The following is a 17,896-nucleotide window of genomic DNA, read 5'->3' as shown; positions in this document are numbered from 1 at the left end:
AAGTTCATTAGACTGCTATAGTGATAAGCATCAACAAATTACAGTTCATGTCCCACTCAAAAACATTACCTAAGAACTAAATTAGAACATAAGAGGGAACAGAAGTGAATGGAGTAAAATTAGCTGAGTGTCTCTGTACTGGGTCTGGCTCGGGTGCAGTTAACTTTCCCTACAGCAGCCCCTATAGTGCTATGCTTTCTATTTGTAGCTAAAACAGTGCTGATAACACACCAATGTTTCAGCTATTGCTAAGCAGTGCTCGCACAGCCCCAAGGCTGTCTCTCCGACCCTCCTGCAAAGGCCAGTAGGCTGGGGCTGGGCAAGAGGTTGAGAGGGGACATAGCCGGGACAGCTGACCCAAACTGACCAAAGGGATATTCCATACCATATGATGTTGTGCTCAGCAATAAAACCTAAGAGAAAAGAAGCAGCTGGCAAAGGGACACATACACACTCATTATTAAGGCATTTGTCTTCTGAAGCAACCACTACGCCTACTGAGACCCTACTTCCCAGGAAGTGGCTGGACATTGGCTGCTAATGGGAAGTAGAGAATAATTTTTTTTTTTTTGGTCCTCTTTTGCTTTGCTTCCACACATGGCCTTTGCTTTTTTTCATTAAACTACCTTTACCTCGACCCATTAGTTCTTCATCTTATTTTCTCCCCCCATCCTGCTGAGGATGGGGAGTTAGAGAATGGCTTGGTGGGCACCTGGTGGCCAGCCAAGGTCAACCTACCACAACCTCGTTCGCTTGTTCAGAGACAGAGAGAAAGGCCAACAAATATCTGTTGGAATGAAGCAATGTCACACTTCCACATGGTGTCACAATGCACATGAATTATTTAATCTATGTTACAAAACGCTCCTTCTGTTGGAAAAACAGTTATAACACTGCCATGTTCAAAATGCACTGGGGTTCCTGTTGGGTTTTGCATAGCAAAGTTCGCGTAGCAAAGTCAAATCAAGTCCTACTGGCACTGAATCACTCAACATGTTTAAGATAAACACAGGAAGAAACCAATGAGTCCCAATACACTGCTCCTAAAAGAAGTCTACAAGAAACATCCAGTGGACAGGGCACACTTCAAAAGACCAGGCATTCATAGCAGTTAGGTATATTTAAGACAAAGTTAATGTGAAATACCTGGTAAATTCCTGACAATCAGCAATTTCTTCCAGTTTATCTTGTGACAGAGCAGTAGTAGCAACTTCTGAGATTTGCAAGTCTTCTGCTTTGATCATATTTTTCCCTTCTTCCTCCCTATTACTACTTTTTTCTGGTCTCTTTATGGCTACTGATAAATCCTCTAGATATTCTACTATGGCCTGTTGAAATTAAGAAATATTTTGCATTAGACAACAAGATTTCTTCCCTACCCTTCAAAATATCTTAGTGGTGTAGCCTACTCAGATGCTAAATTGCATGTAGTACAAGATTGAAAGTCTCACTAAAGAGAATAAAAAGCAATTCATTTCTTGAAAATAATTTTGGATACATTAAGCTATAAAGTATCATCAGTTCAACATACATACAATTAGTTGTCAGTTCTTTTTATGTAAGAAGAGATGACAGGACATGGGTCTTTGAAGTAATCCACTAAGATTTTTTTTAATCTATCCTCAATTAGTCGTTGAAGCTAACAGCAAATTGACTTCATGACTCTAGTCAAGCAACTTGTGTAAGCAACATGTGGAGTAACATTAAATGGACACTTATTCCTGAAAAGCACTGTCTAAAATCACTGCTCTGGAAAACGTGTAAGACAATTCAAAATCAGTGTCTGCAAGAAGAGATGAGTAGCAAATTGCCTAAATCCAATACACAGAATAATTACCAAAAATCCCTATTTCTCCTCCTCCAGTGTAGATAATCCTTCATTTTACCCACGTAATTTATCCTACTCAAATTGGTTTAAGTTTTTGTAGGCAAACTTATTTGGATTCAGACAAAAATTACCTTTGCCTGTACCCTTTCTAAATCAACAATACTACTTTCTGTTCATCTCATTACAAATTATTAAAAATACCATCTGTGATAATCTTTTATGCCCAGGGATTATACAGGAGCCTCAAACTACTTTAAAACATAATTAAAATTCACATTTTTGCAGTACTATTAGTATTAGGGCTTATACTCTCTTTTAATGTCAGATCTTCTTAGGGATCTGCAATTCTATTCATTCCAGTAGAGGGCTGTGGCAAACAGCATTACTGGACAGGAAACCAAGTACATTTTACATACTTCTCCAAAGCACTGCAAAACGAAAGCAAATGAAAACCACTGAGGTCAGATGCTAATCCTCCATATATACACATAGAAATGCTGGTAATAAATAAAATACCTCAGGGTGTTGCAGAATGGTGGAATCTTCATGGTTGGCGGCCTTTTTGCCATCTTTTTCAATTTCTAACTCTTCTCCTACTAGTAATGGCACTTCTTTTTCATCGAAAGAATTCATGTGACTGTTAGTATCTGTTGTGTCCTCCTTGCCATTCTCAGTATCCATTTCTGATGGAGGGACACCTAGCTTATTCCCTAAGTCTGGGTCTGGAACATCTTCCTTGTAGTTCTGTTCTGGTAAGCTCTTCTCATGTAAAACATCTGTTACTGTTTCAGAAGAAGATTTGTCATTTCCAGTACCATAACCTTCAATACAAGGCTCAAGGTAAGCATTCAAAACTGCTGATATGGGAACATTATAATGTGGATAATAAAAGAGATCGTGGGGTATTACAGACACTTTCGAAGAACTGGGTAGCACTTCAGCTGAAGACTCAACTTCGTCACAGCTGTCCAGGTCCTCTGGATTTTTGGGTACATCTGAGAGAGAGTCATCAGATGCTTCAGGCTCTGTAGATAGTTCTTGGCTTTTGAGATTAGAACCACTCAGTGACGAATGGTTAGTTTCTATTGTCTCAAAGACAGGTGATTGCTTTGTATGTTCATTTTGTGGAAGCTTCAGTATTTCCTCATTTAGATGAAGAACATACTTATGCGTATCTTCTTGTTTTGAGGTACCTTCTGGTAAAAGAATTGAATTCTGGGGTTTGCTCTCTTCTACTTTATTTATAGATTCATCTGTAAGTATACCTGAAGTCCAGGATAATGGACTCAAAGAAGAAGTGTTGGCTGAAAGGCTCTTAGTTTCGTTGTCATATTCAGTAGAGATTTCTTTAGTTAATTCTTCAGAGTAGTCTTCAAAAGAGTCAACAGAATTTTTCTGATCTGTCAGAACAGCTGGAGAAAGGTCATCATTCTGTTTCAGTGGATCATCAGATATGCCCCCTTCACCTGGCATGAATTTATCACTGAGAACCTCCCAAGAGGAATTGGATTCAAAACTGACAGATCCTGTAATTTTCAGTGAGGTAGGCCTCTGAGGCTCCTCTTCAGATGTTTCCTGTGAATCACCTGACACTTGACTCAATTTCCCATTACATTTTTCAGGAATGGTTTCTGACGGAATTCTCTCAGGGGTGTCATGAATATGAACCTTTGGAGGAGCTGGATGACTCCTTTCGTGATTAACGGTATACATGTTTTCTTCACTTTCACTTAAAATCAAGATTTTGCCTTCCTTTTCTGAAGGTGTGTCTTTGATGTGGACATACGTGGACTCAATAGGAAGCTCCTTGTCAGGATCTGTAAAGTCTTCCTATAAGTGATGATACACCATTAAAAGACAAATCATACCTCAGATACCATTTTACTTTTCCCAAACACTCCAGAAAGAATAACTACCCAGCCCATCATCCCACTACCTTGTGAATGGCCAATTAATGACTCACTTATTTTGAAAGTAGGGAAACCAATTTGGCAAGTCAAGTGACTTGAACAAAGCTCAACGTCAAGAAGCCACTTGTACAGGAAGATTAGAATGCAGACAAGCCTACTCCTCAGTTGTTATGTATTCATCTCTCCCTGCTCCACCTGCGGAGACAACTGACTTGGCTTTTTGACACAATCCCAAGCCCTGGGAATAAAATAAATCTAACAAGTCCACTAAATCCACTGTGAAATATATTACTATACTAGATTATTCCATTCCAACAGACTGTATTTTAACAAAAAAAAGTAGGCTTTTTTATTTGTCCATTAAAATACACACAAGTCTAAATGCCAACAAATCTTATTGCTCTTCTAATCTATTAATAATAATTAGATTATTATAATAATTTTAATTCCAGTGACTTTAGTAACACCCACCAATTTTATAAGATACAAAATACATACCAACTGGAACCTTCAGTCAAGAAATGAGAGGGGTAGGAACCATCATTTATGTGCATGTACGCTAGCGCAAAAACTTACCCAGATACTCGAGGGACCCAGATACTCCTTGGGGACCCCTTCAAACCAAAAAGACTGTGTTGAACTAGGTTTGTCTGGAAGTACAAGAAGCCTCCAGAACAGTTTTTCAACTCATGCAGCTCTCTTCTCCAGTTCCTGGGACTTCCCCTTTTTCCTCGAGTTTTCTGTCTCCTATCATTTATTCCTCTCTAAGTTTATCCTCTGTTTCTCCAGAAGACCTTTGTCAATCCCTCACACCGTCAGTCCCTGCTTGCTCCTCAATTCTTTATTTTTGATAGCCTGCATTAAAGTCCTGGTCCTTTAAGCTGCAGTTTATTTCATGCTTACAATGAGTGCTTTTGACTGCTGCATTGACAAGATTCAGCCTCTGGTATCTTGTGTCTGATACCTGCTAAATTCAGATTGACTGTGGCCCTCAAACTTGAGAAGACAGAAGTCAAAACATAATTCAAAGTCCAATGAATCATCATAGATGAAGGGATAAATTTCAGCCTTATTTAAGACTAATATAGCAAAGTAGTAGTACCCTATGTAACCAGTTCTAACCTCTGAAAGTTATAATTGGATGTAAATGTTTACAAGCATAATTCTATCTATCTAAAGCATTTTAGCAATCGCCAATGAAAGCCTATTTGACTGGATTTAACAAAAATGTGAAAAATAAAATCTGAGTTTGTGGTTTATTTTAAATAGCTTAGAAAGAAACCTAGAAGATAAATACAGCAATATCTGACTTTATTAAGTACACCAAAGCAAATTAAGAAAATGACATGATGTAGCAGTAAACACATACCCCTTCCAGCTCTGGGAAGTGTTCCAGAAATTGTGCCACGTACGTCACAATTGACTGTTCATCGGGTGATTCCACCATGATATCTGTGGAGACAAGACACAAGGGGCTTGAGCACACGTGGATTTAAAACACTCTTGCAGAGGAACAGATCGTCAGACATTTATGCCTTTATGATAAGAGAAATAACAGCTACAAATGCTTTTCTTCTTCTGACAGATAAGAGGAATACTTTTCACTGTTGATGGTACTTGAAAGAGTTCTCAACATCTTACTCACATTAATTTTTTCCTGTTTCCAAACACATACCAAACCCTGCTCAGGGTCTCTTTTCATCCAGCTTCATACTGTCATTTATGTTGTTGTCACTAGACAGTGATCTTGTTGAGTTACAGCACAGAGGTTTATTTTTAGCAGGATGGCCCAGTCTTCTAACAGGTGACCCATGAAAGCACAAACAACCAATCTGTGCTTTCAATTATAATATCAAGGCCTAACACCTGTCTAGTAGAGTTCAGTAAAAAACACTGCAAGAAGCAGCTCCATTTATATACATGTATTTATATACAAACATATATGCTGATATTTAGATATATAAATATATATGTGTGCACAGATGCATTGTAAAGGAAAAACTGGGAGATGCAAATACATTTGAAACATATCTACCCATTTTCCTGGTATGGCAGACTCACACACTTCATCATGGAGTGACATTTAGTCTCTGCAGACTGTAGGCATTACGAAATGGTGCTAATGCATTGAGACACTTCTTAGCCCGACAGGGTGGCGATTAATGCTCACTAGTAATGCAGTTGTCACATAGCATCTAAACATTAACCAGGACCAGTGTACATAGCTAAAACTATGGTAAGATCTCTGCCCCCAAGGAGCTTACAAATATGACTGGAAGCACACGACTATAAGCCAGTGACCAATCCATTTTTATTATTCTTATCAATCAGCCCAACACACTGATCACATTAACAGCATAATCACTGGGAGGTTTTTTGTAGGTATCACAATGCAATATTCATGAATTCATTACAGTTTGAATATTAACCAACAAAATTGATGTAGGCATTTTACCTTCTGGTTCTAGGAGTCGAGGAACACCCAACTTATTTTGTGCTATGCTGAAAGCATCCTCCAGGTTTTCTCGAGATGATTTCTCCAGTGCTTGCTTCATGTCTACCAAAGTACAGTCTATTGCTTTTATGATAGCTAAGAAAGCAAGACCACTCCTCCAACTGCTGGCAAAGTCTTGAACTGCAACACCGTACCTGAACAGAATTACATACAGTTTACATGGGTGGTGGTGTTACAAAATCTAAAGTAAAGGCATCATAATTTTCAAAGACTCCTGAAAGTTAAAAGTAAGGTTCCTGAGTTGCACTAGTCACATCTGAGATCTTTTTGGATTTCAGAACACACAGAATACGTCCATAAAACACAAGGATTCACAAACTGGATCAGTATGGCTAACAGCTGACATCAACCTGCTTGTAGGAAGTAGTTAGTAAAAGCAAAGCCCTCAAGAACTCAGCAACCACATTTAACATTCACAAAACCAAATGTCTCTGATTCCTGTTTCTGTTGCTCTCCAGCATTTTAATGCCAGAGTTTGAGAAGACTGCCAACACTTAAATATTTAAACACATAAGCATAAATGATTCACATTCCTGTGTACTTGGCCTTCTATAGCAGAAAACTGTGCTTTGCCAAATGCAAATGGTGTCAGTATATGTATAAACCACAAGTGTGTTAGATGCCCAAAGTTCTGGAGGAAAAAACAACCATCAAACTTGCAACGAAATACAGCCCCAGAAGAGAAAGTTCTGCACAGGTCATTGGATAACAGGATTATAACAGCGCTATTATGTTTTTAATAGAGCAGTTGCAAGAACAATTTTCTCCTATTAGATGTTCTCAATTTGTACTCTTTGACTGGACTGAAAAGTCTATGGCCTTTACTTCTCTGGTCCTCGCTTTCCTTGTACCACCTCCCTGTTAGTGACAATATCTGAATTATTTTGGGACTAAAACCATGCTTCCTCTAAGGTCTGCACTGGCAGCAGTGAACTATGGATCTCAATGGGACAAGTTTATCTGCACAACAAGCACCCTTAGCTTCACTGGAGATAGCCAAGGGATGATGTGGCCCACACGACCAAGTATTTAAGATGTAAATGTGTATCTTCAACACTAGACACAGAACATTTGTGTTCACAGGCAGATTTGGACATATAAATCCATCAACAGACAAAAATGCCAAATATTCAGCTATCCAACTTGTATAAGTAAGTTTGACCCTTGCCCTCTTTAAAACTCTCTGGCAGTCATCACTTCAGATAATAATATATGTAAAATATACTCCAAGCATTTGCATGTGCACTATACATCTCACACTAAAGTTTTTTAACCCAACAGTAACTCTACCAGGTTAAAGCATTACTAGACAAAATGCTTTGGTGAAATAACAACTTTTTTACTGAAGAGGAGAGAGACATGTGGAGCAAGGGAACTGGACCCAAATGTTACACATTAATGAGAAGCGACTTAAGGTTCACCCCCTTCCCCTCTTTAATTCTGAGGAAAGAGGGACTCTTAACAGGTGCTCTGTCCTTCAAGGCACTCTGCAGCACACAGAGAAGTTCCCTCAGGGCTGCTGCTTACTTTAAAAGGCTGTTGCTGAAGTCTTTCAATATATTTATTTTTTCAGTTTGACCCTTGTTTATGCCGACGCTTTAATTAGCAAAAGATATCAAGTAGAATGCACGAAAGCCGGGGGGTAGGGGGAGGAGGGAACAATCCTGTTTTAAACAGTGCCAAGCAGACTAGTGCAAGTTAACATTTAACACTCAAATCATGAAGCCAGCAATGCATACGGCTTCAAGGTCAGATGGCTGCTGTGGACACAGGGCCGTTGTGATATACCCCCCTGCAGAGACCGTACGCTTGCAAACTTCAAAAGCAGAAGAAGCCACAGCACGCGGTAACGCGCACACAGGGCAGAAGAGAGAAGAGAGATTCAGCTTCAAAAGGGCAGGTGGCAAAACACAGTTTTATACAAGGGTTTGTTAGCTTACTTTCTGGTTTTCCTCTGAACCCAGATTAAAAGGGCTCTGATGGCTTTCCGCTGATCCTTCACTGTAATGGACATGTTTCTCTCCACGCTGGGAGTGCTGGGGTGGGATGTGTCTGACTCCGGACCACTGGGCCCGGAGGACAGGCTGGAGGAGGAGGAGTTCCTGTTGAGGTTGCCTGTCAGCTCCTTAATCTGTAATGAAAGGTGAAACACGCAATGCTCTGGTTTAACACCAGCTGCATGGAGAACTCGGTGCTTGTTTTCATGCAAACTTTAAAGATAACAGCGCCATAACTGAATTTTAAGAGGTAATTATAGACCTGGCCATTATAACTCTTGACTTGTATTGCACAGGCGTGACAGCCAGCAGCAGCCCAGCCGACAACCCCAGGAAACAGACAGGGCAAGGTATCACTTCAGGCTGAACTGAGCAAATTCGGATTAAACAAAAAGCAAAAAAACGTGTCCTTGAATGAAAAATTAGTTTCACTAGAATTGTTCTCTTCACAGGACTTGCTTGAGTGAATATTTTTAGTCAAGAAATGGTGACCTGCAGCAGCACTCCTGTCCTTGGTCAGCATTGACATTTGAGCCCAAATTATCCACTCTGCTGCTCTTAGGTCCCCCATGCCCTCTGCTGCCGGGGTGACAGATTCTGGTTGCACCATCTCTGCCTGCGAGTCCATCTGGCCAAACTGGTGCTGTGCAGCACTGTTCAGCTTGAGGAGCTCAGCCAGGGAGAGAAACCCCAGTACAACTTCCAGATTATTTTTTAAACCTATAGCCATTTCTGAAATGACCCCAAGAGAATGAAGGAACCTCACAGTCTTACGAGAGTTGCAGAATCCTCCCTCCATCTCTCTCTGTTCATTAGAATTTGGTATTGTCTAGAAGGTAATTTTCAAAATACATGTAGGTTAGGGAGCAGTTTTCATCTAAGCCCGGGGCTAAACCAATTTTCAGGCTCAAATCAGTTTTATCAGTTCCAAGCCCTTCAAGATCTTTCATTTCGCCATCTACATCAGTTGTGAATTTTTTCCATGATGAGTAAGTCTCTGGAGATCAGTGATTCTGCATGGAATTTCCCACTACATTGGACCAAATCAAGAAAAGGTTATTGAAAATAAACTGTGACCTGGAACCAAACCCAAGATGTTGGTTCAGATCCAGGGAATCTGGAACAGAACCCTGGGAAGGCACAGGAGAGAAGGTAAAGTAGTAATCCAAAGTTCTAATCCTGGTCCAAGTCAAATGAGGGCTTGAACTGTGTCCTATTTACACCAAAATAGGTCCAATGAAGTAAAATGAAAGCAGCTGCAGGTATAAAATTAGCATGTATTAGGAGGGAAAAGCCCAGGTTTAGCATGCTTAATTATGTTCTTTAAGATTAAAAATCAATTTAAAAATCAATATTCAGCTGGAATAGATTGATGCCATGAAGACTGTTCACTTATGATCAAAGTATTAAAGTTTTATTACCTGAAAAAACAAGATTATATTCCATATTAGCCCAAGTACCAGGGAAGAATTTCCATCTGCTATTTCTGCTGCATCGATGCTAACAAGCTTTACCTGTAGAAGAGACCATAAATTCAGAGCCAAATTCAAAGAAGCAAGGTAAATGCAAAAAATGCACTGAGACTACTGGATATGTCCAGAACACTTCTGCCACTGACTGGCCAGCCAAAAAGCAATACTGAAATCTTGTGTTAATGATAGTTTTCCCTGATCTCAACCACCCTGCTCACGGAACTCTTATCTCAAGCCCCCATCACAGTCTGCAGAACAGAAGTGAGCCCAGTTCTGCAGCCTTAAGACCACAAATGTGTTTCCTCCATACAAAAATGGAACAAGATGGTGCCCCCTCCAGTGGATCCTATTCTTAAAAAGTAGAGAGTCACTTCTTGTGCAAAAATGAAAATCCTAATAAGGGCTGCTTACTTCTGTTTTGCTATGCATCTCCTTTCTCCTTGCTTATCTCACCTTACACAGCTTGCCACAGAGTTCTGATTAAATCAGTCAGCAAAAGGATAGTGTTGCCTACTCCAAGCAAACTAGACTTTCCCACAGTGAGGCTTCTTCCACCTGATAACACCAGGATGTTATTCTCTTAGACAACACAGAGTTGGTTTTGGCAAAGGTCATGGAGGAGGGAGGAAGCAAGGAAGCTGTCAGTACTGCACACGGCACGCAGACCGAGTTAAAGCCCAGCATACAGCCCATTTATCACTTGGAAATCCTGTACATAATGAATCAGTTAGCGTGCTTTACCCTGCTGCCCCAGTTCCACAGAAACGTACACTGACGGGTTCCACCCACTGTGGTTTACTATCTAACCCTGAAGGTCTTGGCAGCCAAGGCATTTTGCCAACACTTTCATCACCACCCTTCACTAACCGGTTAGACTGAAAAAAGGAAAGCAAAATAACTTTTTATCTAGTGGTTTGCACAACAGTTTTCAATCTTAGCAAGAAGATACCTCTAGCTGTCGTATTTCAAGGCTCAGATTTCTTGCTAGCTCCAAGGGATTTGGCATGGGAAAACCTTTAAGACCTAGTACATTTGAATAGCAGTTTCTCCAAAATGGGGAGCAAGTGGCATTTATCATTAGACTGTTCTCAGTGTCAGCTCTGTCCTCTTACTGCTGCTTATGCTTGTCACCCAGCCCAGTAGAGATACTTGGCTAGAAGATACTGACTGCTTACTCTTAAGGAAACAAGAAATCCACAGAAAAGTAGGTGTTTTAGCACTACTAATTAAAAGGCCGCCTGTGTCCAAGGCTCCTCCTGCCTGGCCCTGCTCGTTGAGGTTCTAGATTGTCCCCTAGCGAGGTCCTGGCAACCAGACACGCTTCAGCTGCACCTCTGCAATGTGTTGATGTCAACAGAGAGAAAAAATCTCATCTGCCAGTAAGCCTTAGCTGGATTTGGGTAGAAAGCATCAATTGGGAAACTGCTAAGAAATCTGTGAACATGTAAAATACTTCTTAGCAGTTCTCTAGCAGGACATGTAGACATACACATTGAGGGCCAGATCAGCCCCTACTGGTGGAGTTTCCAAACGGAGACTGGAACACCTGGAAGTTACTGGACAACTTCTTGACCTTTCACATCCTCTCCTGGGGAAAAAGGCAAAGGAGGTTAAACCTCCCACATCTACAAGGTCGTAAGAGATCTACTAAGACCTCACATCACACTCATTCCTGCACTGAGCTTTGCAGTGACTCTGCTGCATGACTAGCACTGCTGCAGGATCTCTGGAACAAGAGCTAAGCTCATTGCAGGGAAGCAGCAAAGCGACATCAACTGCTGTTGTGGCATTCCATGCAAGGCAGGGTTTTGCCCCTGCACACACACTGGATCCCTCCTCACCCATGAAGTTTAAACCCTGCTGCAGTCCTTTATAGGACATAGTCCAATATTTGTTTTCTCTTTCTGAAAGATCTAGGTATACCATGTATATGAGTTGTTACATGGCTAGGACTTCTCTCGACCCAATTACTTTTCAACATTTTTCAAGAGCAGAGAGTTTTCAAGACACAGGCCACATCCATAGGGCTTTGGAATAAAGTCCTAATGGGAGAAATAAAAAAAGGAATGAATCATTTCAAGCTACAGGGTCTGTTCTTGCTTGATCACTTACAACTTTAGGAATTGATGTTGCAGTAGTGCCACAGTGACTACGAGGGAAGTTATATCCTTATAAGGTTTTGATTCCTGGAATTATGCATTTATGTTATTTATCATGTTCCCAGATTTAATTTTCTCTTGCCTTTGACTCATGATTAGGTGCTGCAGCAGTTTATCAGATAAATACACGCTCTGTAATACTGAAAGTATTTCTGATGGAAGAGAGTCATCTACCTTCAATGTAACTGAAGTAATGCCACTAAGACCCAGTTCATAAAAATTACTTGCATTTCTTTTTATTTTCTTTTAATATTGGGTTCCTGATCCTTTAATCCTGTTGAACTTTTACATTATAAAATGAACAAATAATCCTTGTTTTAGACTCTGTCTGTGTTCTCATTGTGCATTTTTATGTGGCTTTTCAGCCTTGCTGCTAGGGTAAGTCACAGTGCCTTTAAGCGGTACATTCCTCTTAGGTACATGCAGCGCATCAGACTAATTACAATTACAACCATTACAATTTGCAAAATACATCCAGAGAAGATATTAAGACCAGCCTTTGGAAATACTCACATTACTGTCCTCCAAGAACTTAAGTGCTTTGGCTATGTTGTTCAAACGAAAAATGCGATGGGTTGAAGATTTGTATTCGTGCATCTAGAAAAAAGTAAGAGCCACACGGTTTTTAAAAATGGTGGAATTATTCACCACGTCATATGAAGCTTAAAAACCTACAAACACAGAGGCAAAATAAAGCTAAGGAAATCTACCTATGTAAAATTATTGCCATCTTTTCTGATCAGTAAAGTGCTTCAACTACATGATCTGCCCTTGCTGTAGCAAAACAGGGTTAGCAACCAGCTTTCCTGCTCTCCAGAAGTTATTACTCTCTTGGACCTGCCACGTTGATTATTTATGTAATCACTCCCCAACGACGTTCAGTCACAGGGTCAAATTTACCTGAAGATTTGTAATAATAGATTTTTTTTGTCTTGCATTAAATTAAATGATCCTAATTAGGAAGAGTGAGCAGTTTCCATAGCAGGCACAGGCAGGTGGGAGGCAGAAGCCTCCACTTTGGCAGAAATGAAACAAATTCATTGCATGCCTGTCTGCCTGCAATTCTACTTTGGCACACTGTTTTTATCACATGTGTGCAGGAACACCTAACTGTCAGCGCAAGTTTGGCCAGCTGACCTTACCTCCTTCCTTGCCCTCCTCCCTGACCTCCCGGGGCATAGCCTAGGGTTTACCATGATGTGTCTCCCCCTTCAATTCCTTTCCAGCCTGGCTCTCAATGCAATCTGTGTGAATGCACACAGAGACACTGCTGCTTCTGCTACAGCTCCCCAAAACTGCAAGAATATTAAAAAATAGGCGGTTCTGAGTGTATGACCACAGTGGCCGTTCATGCTGCAGTATGCAGATGGTTCAGTCACTGTAGAGCATCACCAGGCGATTGCAAGTGCATCTGCAGTGGTGAGGCAGCTGCAGAACAGGAGTCTCCTCTTATCCAAGTGTGATACCCACACAGGAGAGCGTACTTGCTGACAAGACTGACATAGAAAGAAAGCATTAAAGTCAACTGTAATTGGTCATTTGTATTTGCACTGGGTGTTTCCATTTCTGGTATGTGGAACTTTATACAGCTCTTACAAAGAAAGGAGGAGAGAAAAAGATTCTCGTAAGTGAAGCTTTGCCCTTCTGATTTAGACCATATCAGTAAGACTAATGGAACCTGAGCCAGGATACCAGAACTAAACTCACAACTACACCAAGCATCAGTACACCTATTAAGTGTCATAATGATCTTAGACAAAATAGAAACAGAATTTATGGATTAAAAAAATAATATAGCAAATATGTCTGTTCCTGGTAATGTGACTTGGGTGATCTCCAAATGGAGTATGTGAGCATTAATGTATTAAAGCCTTAAAAAACCTGAGGGGTAGGAACATTTACACTGATCACACACCATTTACACCTCATTGTTATATATTTCCTTGAAATCTAAGTTACAACTCAGGACACCAGACTGTAACATAAGGAAATCACAACAAAGTTGCTGAAATTCTTATTACTATACAGAAGACATGGGACCAAATTCACCCTTATTCCTTGGATGTCCATACACTGTTGCTCGTAACACACAGAGCTCCATACCTAAGGAGGTTTCTTGCTCTTGTATACATACCAGCTTTTGTCCTGACAGGACTTCCAGCAGCGCCATCAAGATTTTGCCATCTTGTATATCAATAAACAAGTCTCTTACTTTCAGAGGAGGCTTGCACTGTGAAGAAAAAAAACCAGGTAGCTTTTAAAGCAGTACTGCTTGGTAAGTCACCATGATTTCAGAGAGTAAGAAGGAGAATTTTACAAGACAGAGGTCCTAGAAGTAAATCATAGCCTGCAGGAAGAAAGGGCTGACTATTCTTCACATCAGTGGCAATTCTGTCCTAGGAATGTCAGAGCTAAAACTGAGATATAGTACTCATGTAATCAAGATCAGACAAGTACTTATTTCAGATTTTCCATAACAGAACCTCACCCTAAATACTCTGCCTAGGAAGCGACCACCTAAGGGTTGGGTGCTGATCCCTCAGACTAAGATAAGTCCAGCAGAAGCAAATCCCATTTTATGCTGAAATAAGACCATGGTCCAGCTGGCCACAATGTCCTGTCTCCTCTGTAAGGTTTCTGCTGGTGCCATTCTGTTTCCCAGTATTTTCTAAGTACTTTAAATACCAACTTCTTGTATTGTGTCTCTCTCTTCTCAGCAAACCTCCAAAGGGAACCATCTCCTCACTTTACTGAGGTGTCTGATGCTGTGTGCACTGAGGCCTTAGGGGCAGTCTCAGCTGCAGCAATTATGCTCTGTTCAGGTGTCACTCACTCACATGTCCCTAAAGAGCCCAATCTTTTTATCTGTGGTTGGGCAATGCACTACTGTTTGATTAAACACTGCTTCAGGCAAATGGGGACCATATATTTTTGTAACTAGTCTTTAATCTAGCCAAGAGTACTCAACGATGCTCCATACTGAAAGAAAGCAAAGTATCATTCATTTCAAAATTAAATAACCTATCTGAAAGCCTCAAACCCAAACCTTTTTTATTCTTTCAGTACTTAAGACAAGAACAACCAGAACTCGGAAGATGCAGACTACTCCCAATTATCCCATGACCAGCAGAGCCAGCTCCTCTCAAAAGATGACCCAAATGGGATGGTCTGCTCTAAAAGGGGACACACCACACCGTAAGTTTCCTGAAGAAGTACAAGAAGACGATTTCATTGCTGCCTTTAAAAGAAACAAGCCATTCTGCAAGAAGTGCTTCTTTGAGGATAAAGGCAGAAGCCACCTTCCTCAGTGGGTGTCCTTGGGGAATCACCTGTAATTAGAGAGAGCTTTAGCGAAGCTCTCATTATTTACATGGGTATGTTTATTATGCCACTTCCAGGAAAAACATCAGTATAGCAGCAGACTTTTGTCCTTTCTTCAGAAAAGCATTTTTCTTTGTTGAATCAGAGAGGAAAAAAACTTGTATGCACTCCAGAGAAAACAGTTCACCTGCCCACAAAGTTTCTAAGACTTCATATGCTTGGCATGGCAGAATTAACAGCACCCTACAGCCTTTTCATGATCTAATTCCTTCTGTAAATCAAAGACCTTCTCCAAAGTCACATATCTGACAACCCTTTTTGACAACTTCCAAAATTGCAGTTAGTTTAAAGCCCTAGAGCCTGATTCACGAAGGCATCACGTAACACTGTCTTTGTTCTGAGAGACCTTTGGGAGCAATTGCTAGTCAAAACATTTCCAACTAGCCTTATTCTGATTTTCCAGTGAGATTTAAGAGGATCCCTTTACTCCTTCAGCAACACTCACTGCAGAGTAGTGGACTTAAGCAGCTATATATGTGATGCCTTTCTCCTAAAACCCCTTTACTTTACTATGTCTGAAATGCAATCACTTCCCAAGAACTACAGGAGCTACACTGAGTCAGCCTGTAGCCCAAACTTAGTCCCAGCCTGTACTTTGTGAAATTTAGCCACAGATACTAAAAGCGTGGTGAATCTCAAATCGCAGTCCAAGCTGGGACTTTGTCTAGATCAGGAAGCTGGTCTCATTCCTTGATCCTGCACTAAGCATTGCTGCTGTCTCAGTAATATTAAGAATTTTTTTTTCTTTTCATCCTCAACGGCAGGAAAATCGTTCTCTGGATGGCAGACTACTCAGGAGAGTTAGTACTTATCTATTATCAATAAGAACAGTAAATTAGGTTTAATAGCCATATTATGGTATGATTAAGAAACAATTACATCTTAAAAATATGAAGTGATGTCCAAAAATTAGTTCTCCAATGTAAGTGGATATATAAAGATCCCATCATACAGCCCCCGCAAAACATGACTGACAAGGAATTAATGTTTCCCATCTGCAGATCTGGGATGAAGCCAGGTTCTGAAGAACATCTGTCTTTGGCCATGATGCCTCAGATGTTTGAACTTCCAGTCCAGGGAAGAACACAGTCATCATCACCTCAGAGCAGCCTCAACCACATTTGATTTTATGTGGGTACGTTCTGTGGGAAAATTCTAGTCTTATGGTAATAGTCAGTAGCATTAAAGACTTAAATGCACCTGAGATGAACTAAAGCCAGCCAAGCATTCGTTGTGCCTGAAAAGCAATTTTAATTTACTCAGAAATATGCTTTCAGCTTCCCCTCATTCTCCTCCAAATGTCCCCATATCCACAGAAGTCAATTTTGTTTCTAAATTTTAACTACTTCAAAAGGAATTAACTGCAATCTATCTATGGTTGTGTCCTTGTATCTCAACATCAAGACTGTTTGTCAGTCTTACCTTTCCCAAATGTAGGTTTATCCATCTGGTAAAGGTCCTCTTCTGAACATTTTCCCGTTCCACTAGAAATACCAGAAACAAAAAACAGCACTTAAGTTTCCACAAGAGGGAAAGCTGGTAGGAAATTCAAAAACCAATGCACAAAAAAGTCAGAATTCATGACAGCCCTGTGAATAAAACAAATATATTCCAAATTGGGAGATATAAGGTTGAGCGATGGTGTTTTATTCAACTTCTTTGCCCAGACATGAGCTATACACTTGTAGATGCATTCTAAAGGACGTAGGAAGAAATCTCTCTTAGTTTTGCTGTCTTCAATGTAGCTTTTCAGAGGTGAACATTTATGTGTCGTCCACAGCTCTCCAGTGATGTTAGCCTCTCAGCAGGCAGCTTGACCCTTCTATGTCAATTTATAGGATTATTGCTCCGACACCCTCATGCAAATTGGGCTGGCCTGGATTCCAATGTACTTACTTGCATGCACAAGGAAACAGGACCGCATTAGCCAACACAACAATTTTGTCTTCATTCTTATGAATGGAAAAGCCTCATCAAATCTCATCTTCCCAATCTCCTAACTAGTGCATTTAAAATCAAAACTCCAAGTCCCTACATTGAAGAATCATTTTATTTCTATTGCAGGAAGACGAGGAGTGCCTGTTCCTTGCCAGAAGTGCTGCATGCTAGGTGCTGTACAAACAGCTCTTGCGACAGCTGAAGAGTTTTTAATCACATCTGCTATTTCCTGAATCCATTTCCATAGTAAACTTCAGCAAAAGTGTAAGGGGAATCATATTACTGACCAACTTTCTTTTACCTTCTAATATAAAAAAGTAAACCATATATTTAATATAAATGAAGTAGACTGACACAGTAATATTTCATTTTAGAGACAATTATTCTCATGTGTTTCTCAAATTTCACTTGAATTAAGGAAATCTGGCAATTTATGAACAAAACCCATTAAAACTAGTTATATGCTGTATTTCAATTTACTCATAGAGCATATCAAATATATTTTAAAACCATTTTGTGTTTCTTCATCCCTACAAAAATAGCTAACCTATCTGCTGGGAAATCACATTCTGTAGAAGTCTGGTTTGTTTTTATTGGTCAGACTAATTATAGGCTAAGTAGTAGCTTCCGTAAATCAAATTTTAATATTGCTCTTTTTGATCATTTTAACTGAAGGGTCAGCAGCCTCTAATCAGA

The 17,896-nt window shown here is 40.2% G+C and overlaps 1 protein-coding gene across 2 annotated transcripts in view; it reads right to left on the bottom strand.

The window, feature by feature from the left end:
• CLMN (calmin) overlaps window positions 1-17,896 on the bottom strand; it is an 80,487-nt gene that overhangs the window by 10,022 nt on the left and 52,569 nt on the right. For both annotated transcript variants that reach the window (XM_030041957.2, XM_030041965.2), the window contains exons 2-10: window positions 16,685-16,746; window positions 14,016-14,111; window positions 12,395-12,478; window positions 9,672-9,764; window positions 8,194-8,384; window positions 6,194-6,387; window positions 5,108-5,190; window positions 2,345-3,658; window positions 1,147-1,328 (exon numbers count right to left, since the gene is read on the bottom strand). In XM_030041957.2, the coding sequence (XP_029897817.1) occupies window positions 1,147-1,328; window positions 2,345-3,658; window positions 5,108-5,190; window positions 6,194-6,387; window positions 8,194-8,384; window positions 9,672-9,764; window positions 12,395-12,478; window positions 14,016-14,111; window positions 16,685-16,746 (2,299 nt within the window). The remainder of the gene's footprint in view (window positions 1-1,146; window positions 1,329-2,344; window positions 3,659-5,107; window positions 5,191-6,193; window positions 6,388-8,193; window positions 8,385-9,671; window positions 9,765-12,394; window positions 12,479-14,015; window positions 14,112-16,684; window positions 16,747-17,896) is intronic.

This window comes from Aquila chrysaetos, chromosome 2 (assembly GCF_900496995.4).
Source record: "Aquila chrysaetos chrysaetos chromosome 2, bAquChr1.4, whole genome shotgun sequence".
Taxonomy (NCBI): Eukaryota; Metazoa; Chordata; class Aves; order Accipitriformes; family Accipitridae; genus Aquila; species Aquila chrysaetos.
The sequence above is the reverse complement of the archived record's forward strand: the minus strand, read 5'-3'. Positions and strand labels throughout refer to the sequence as shown.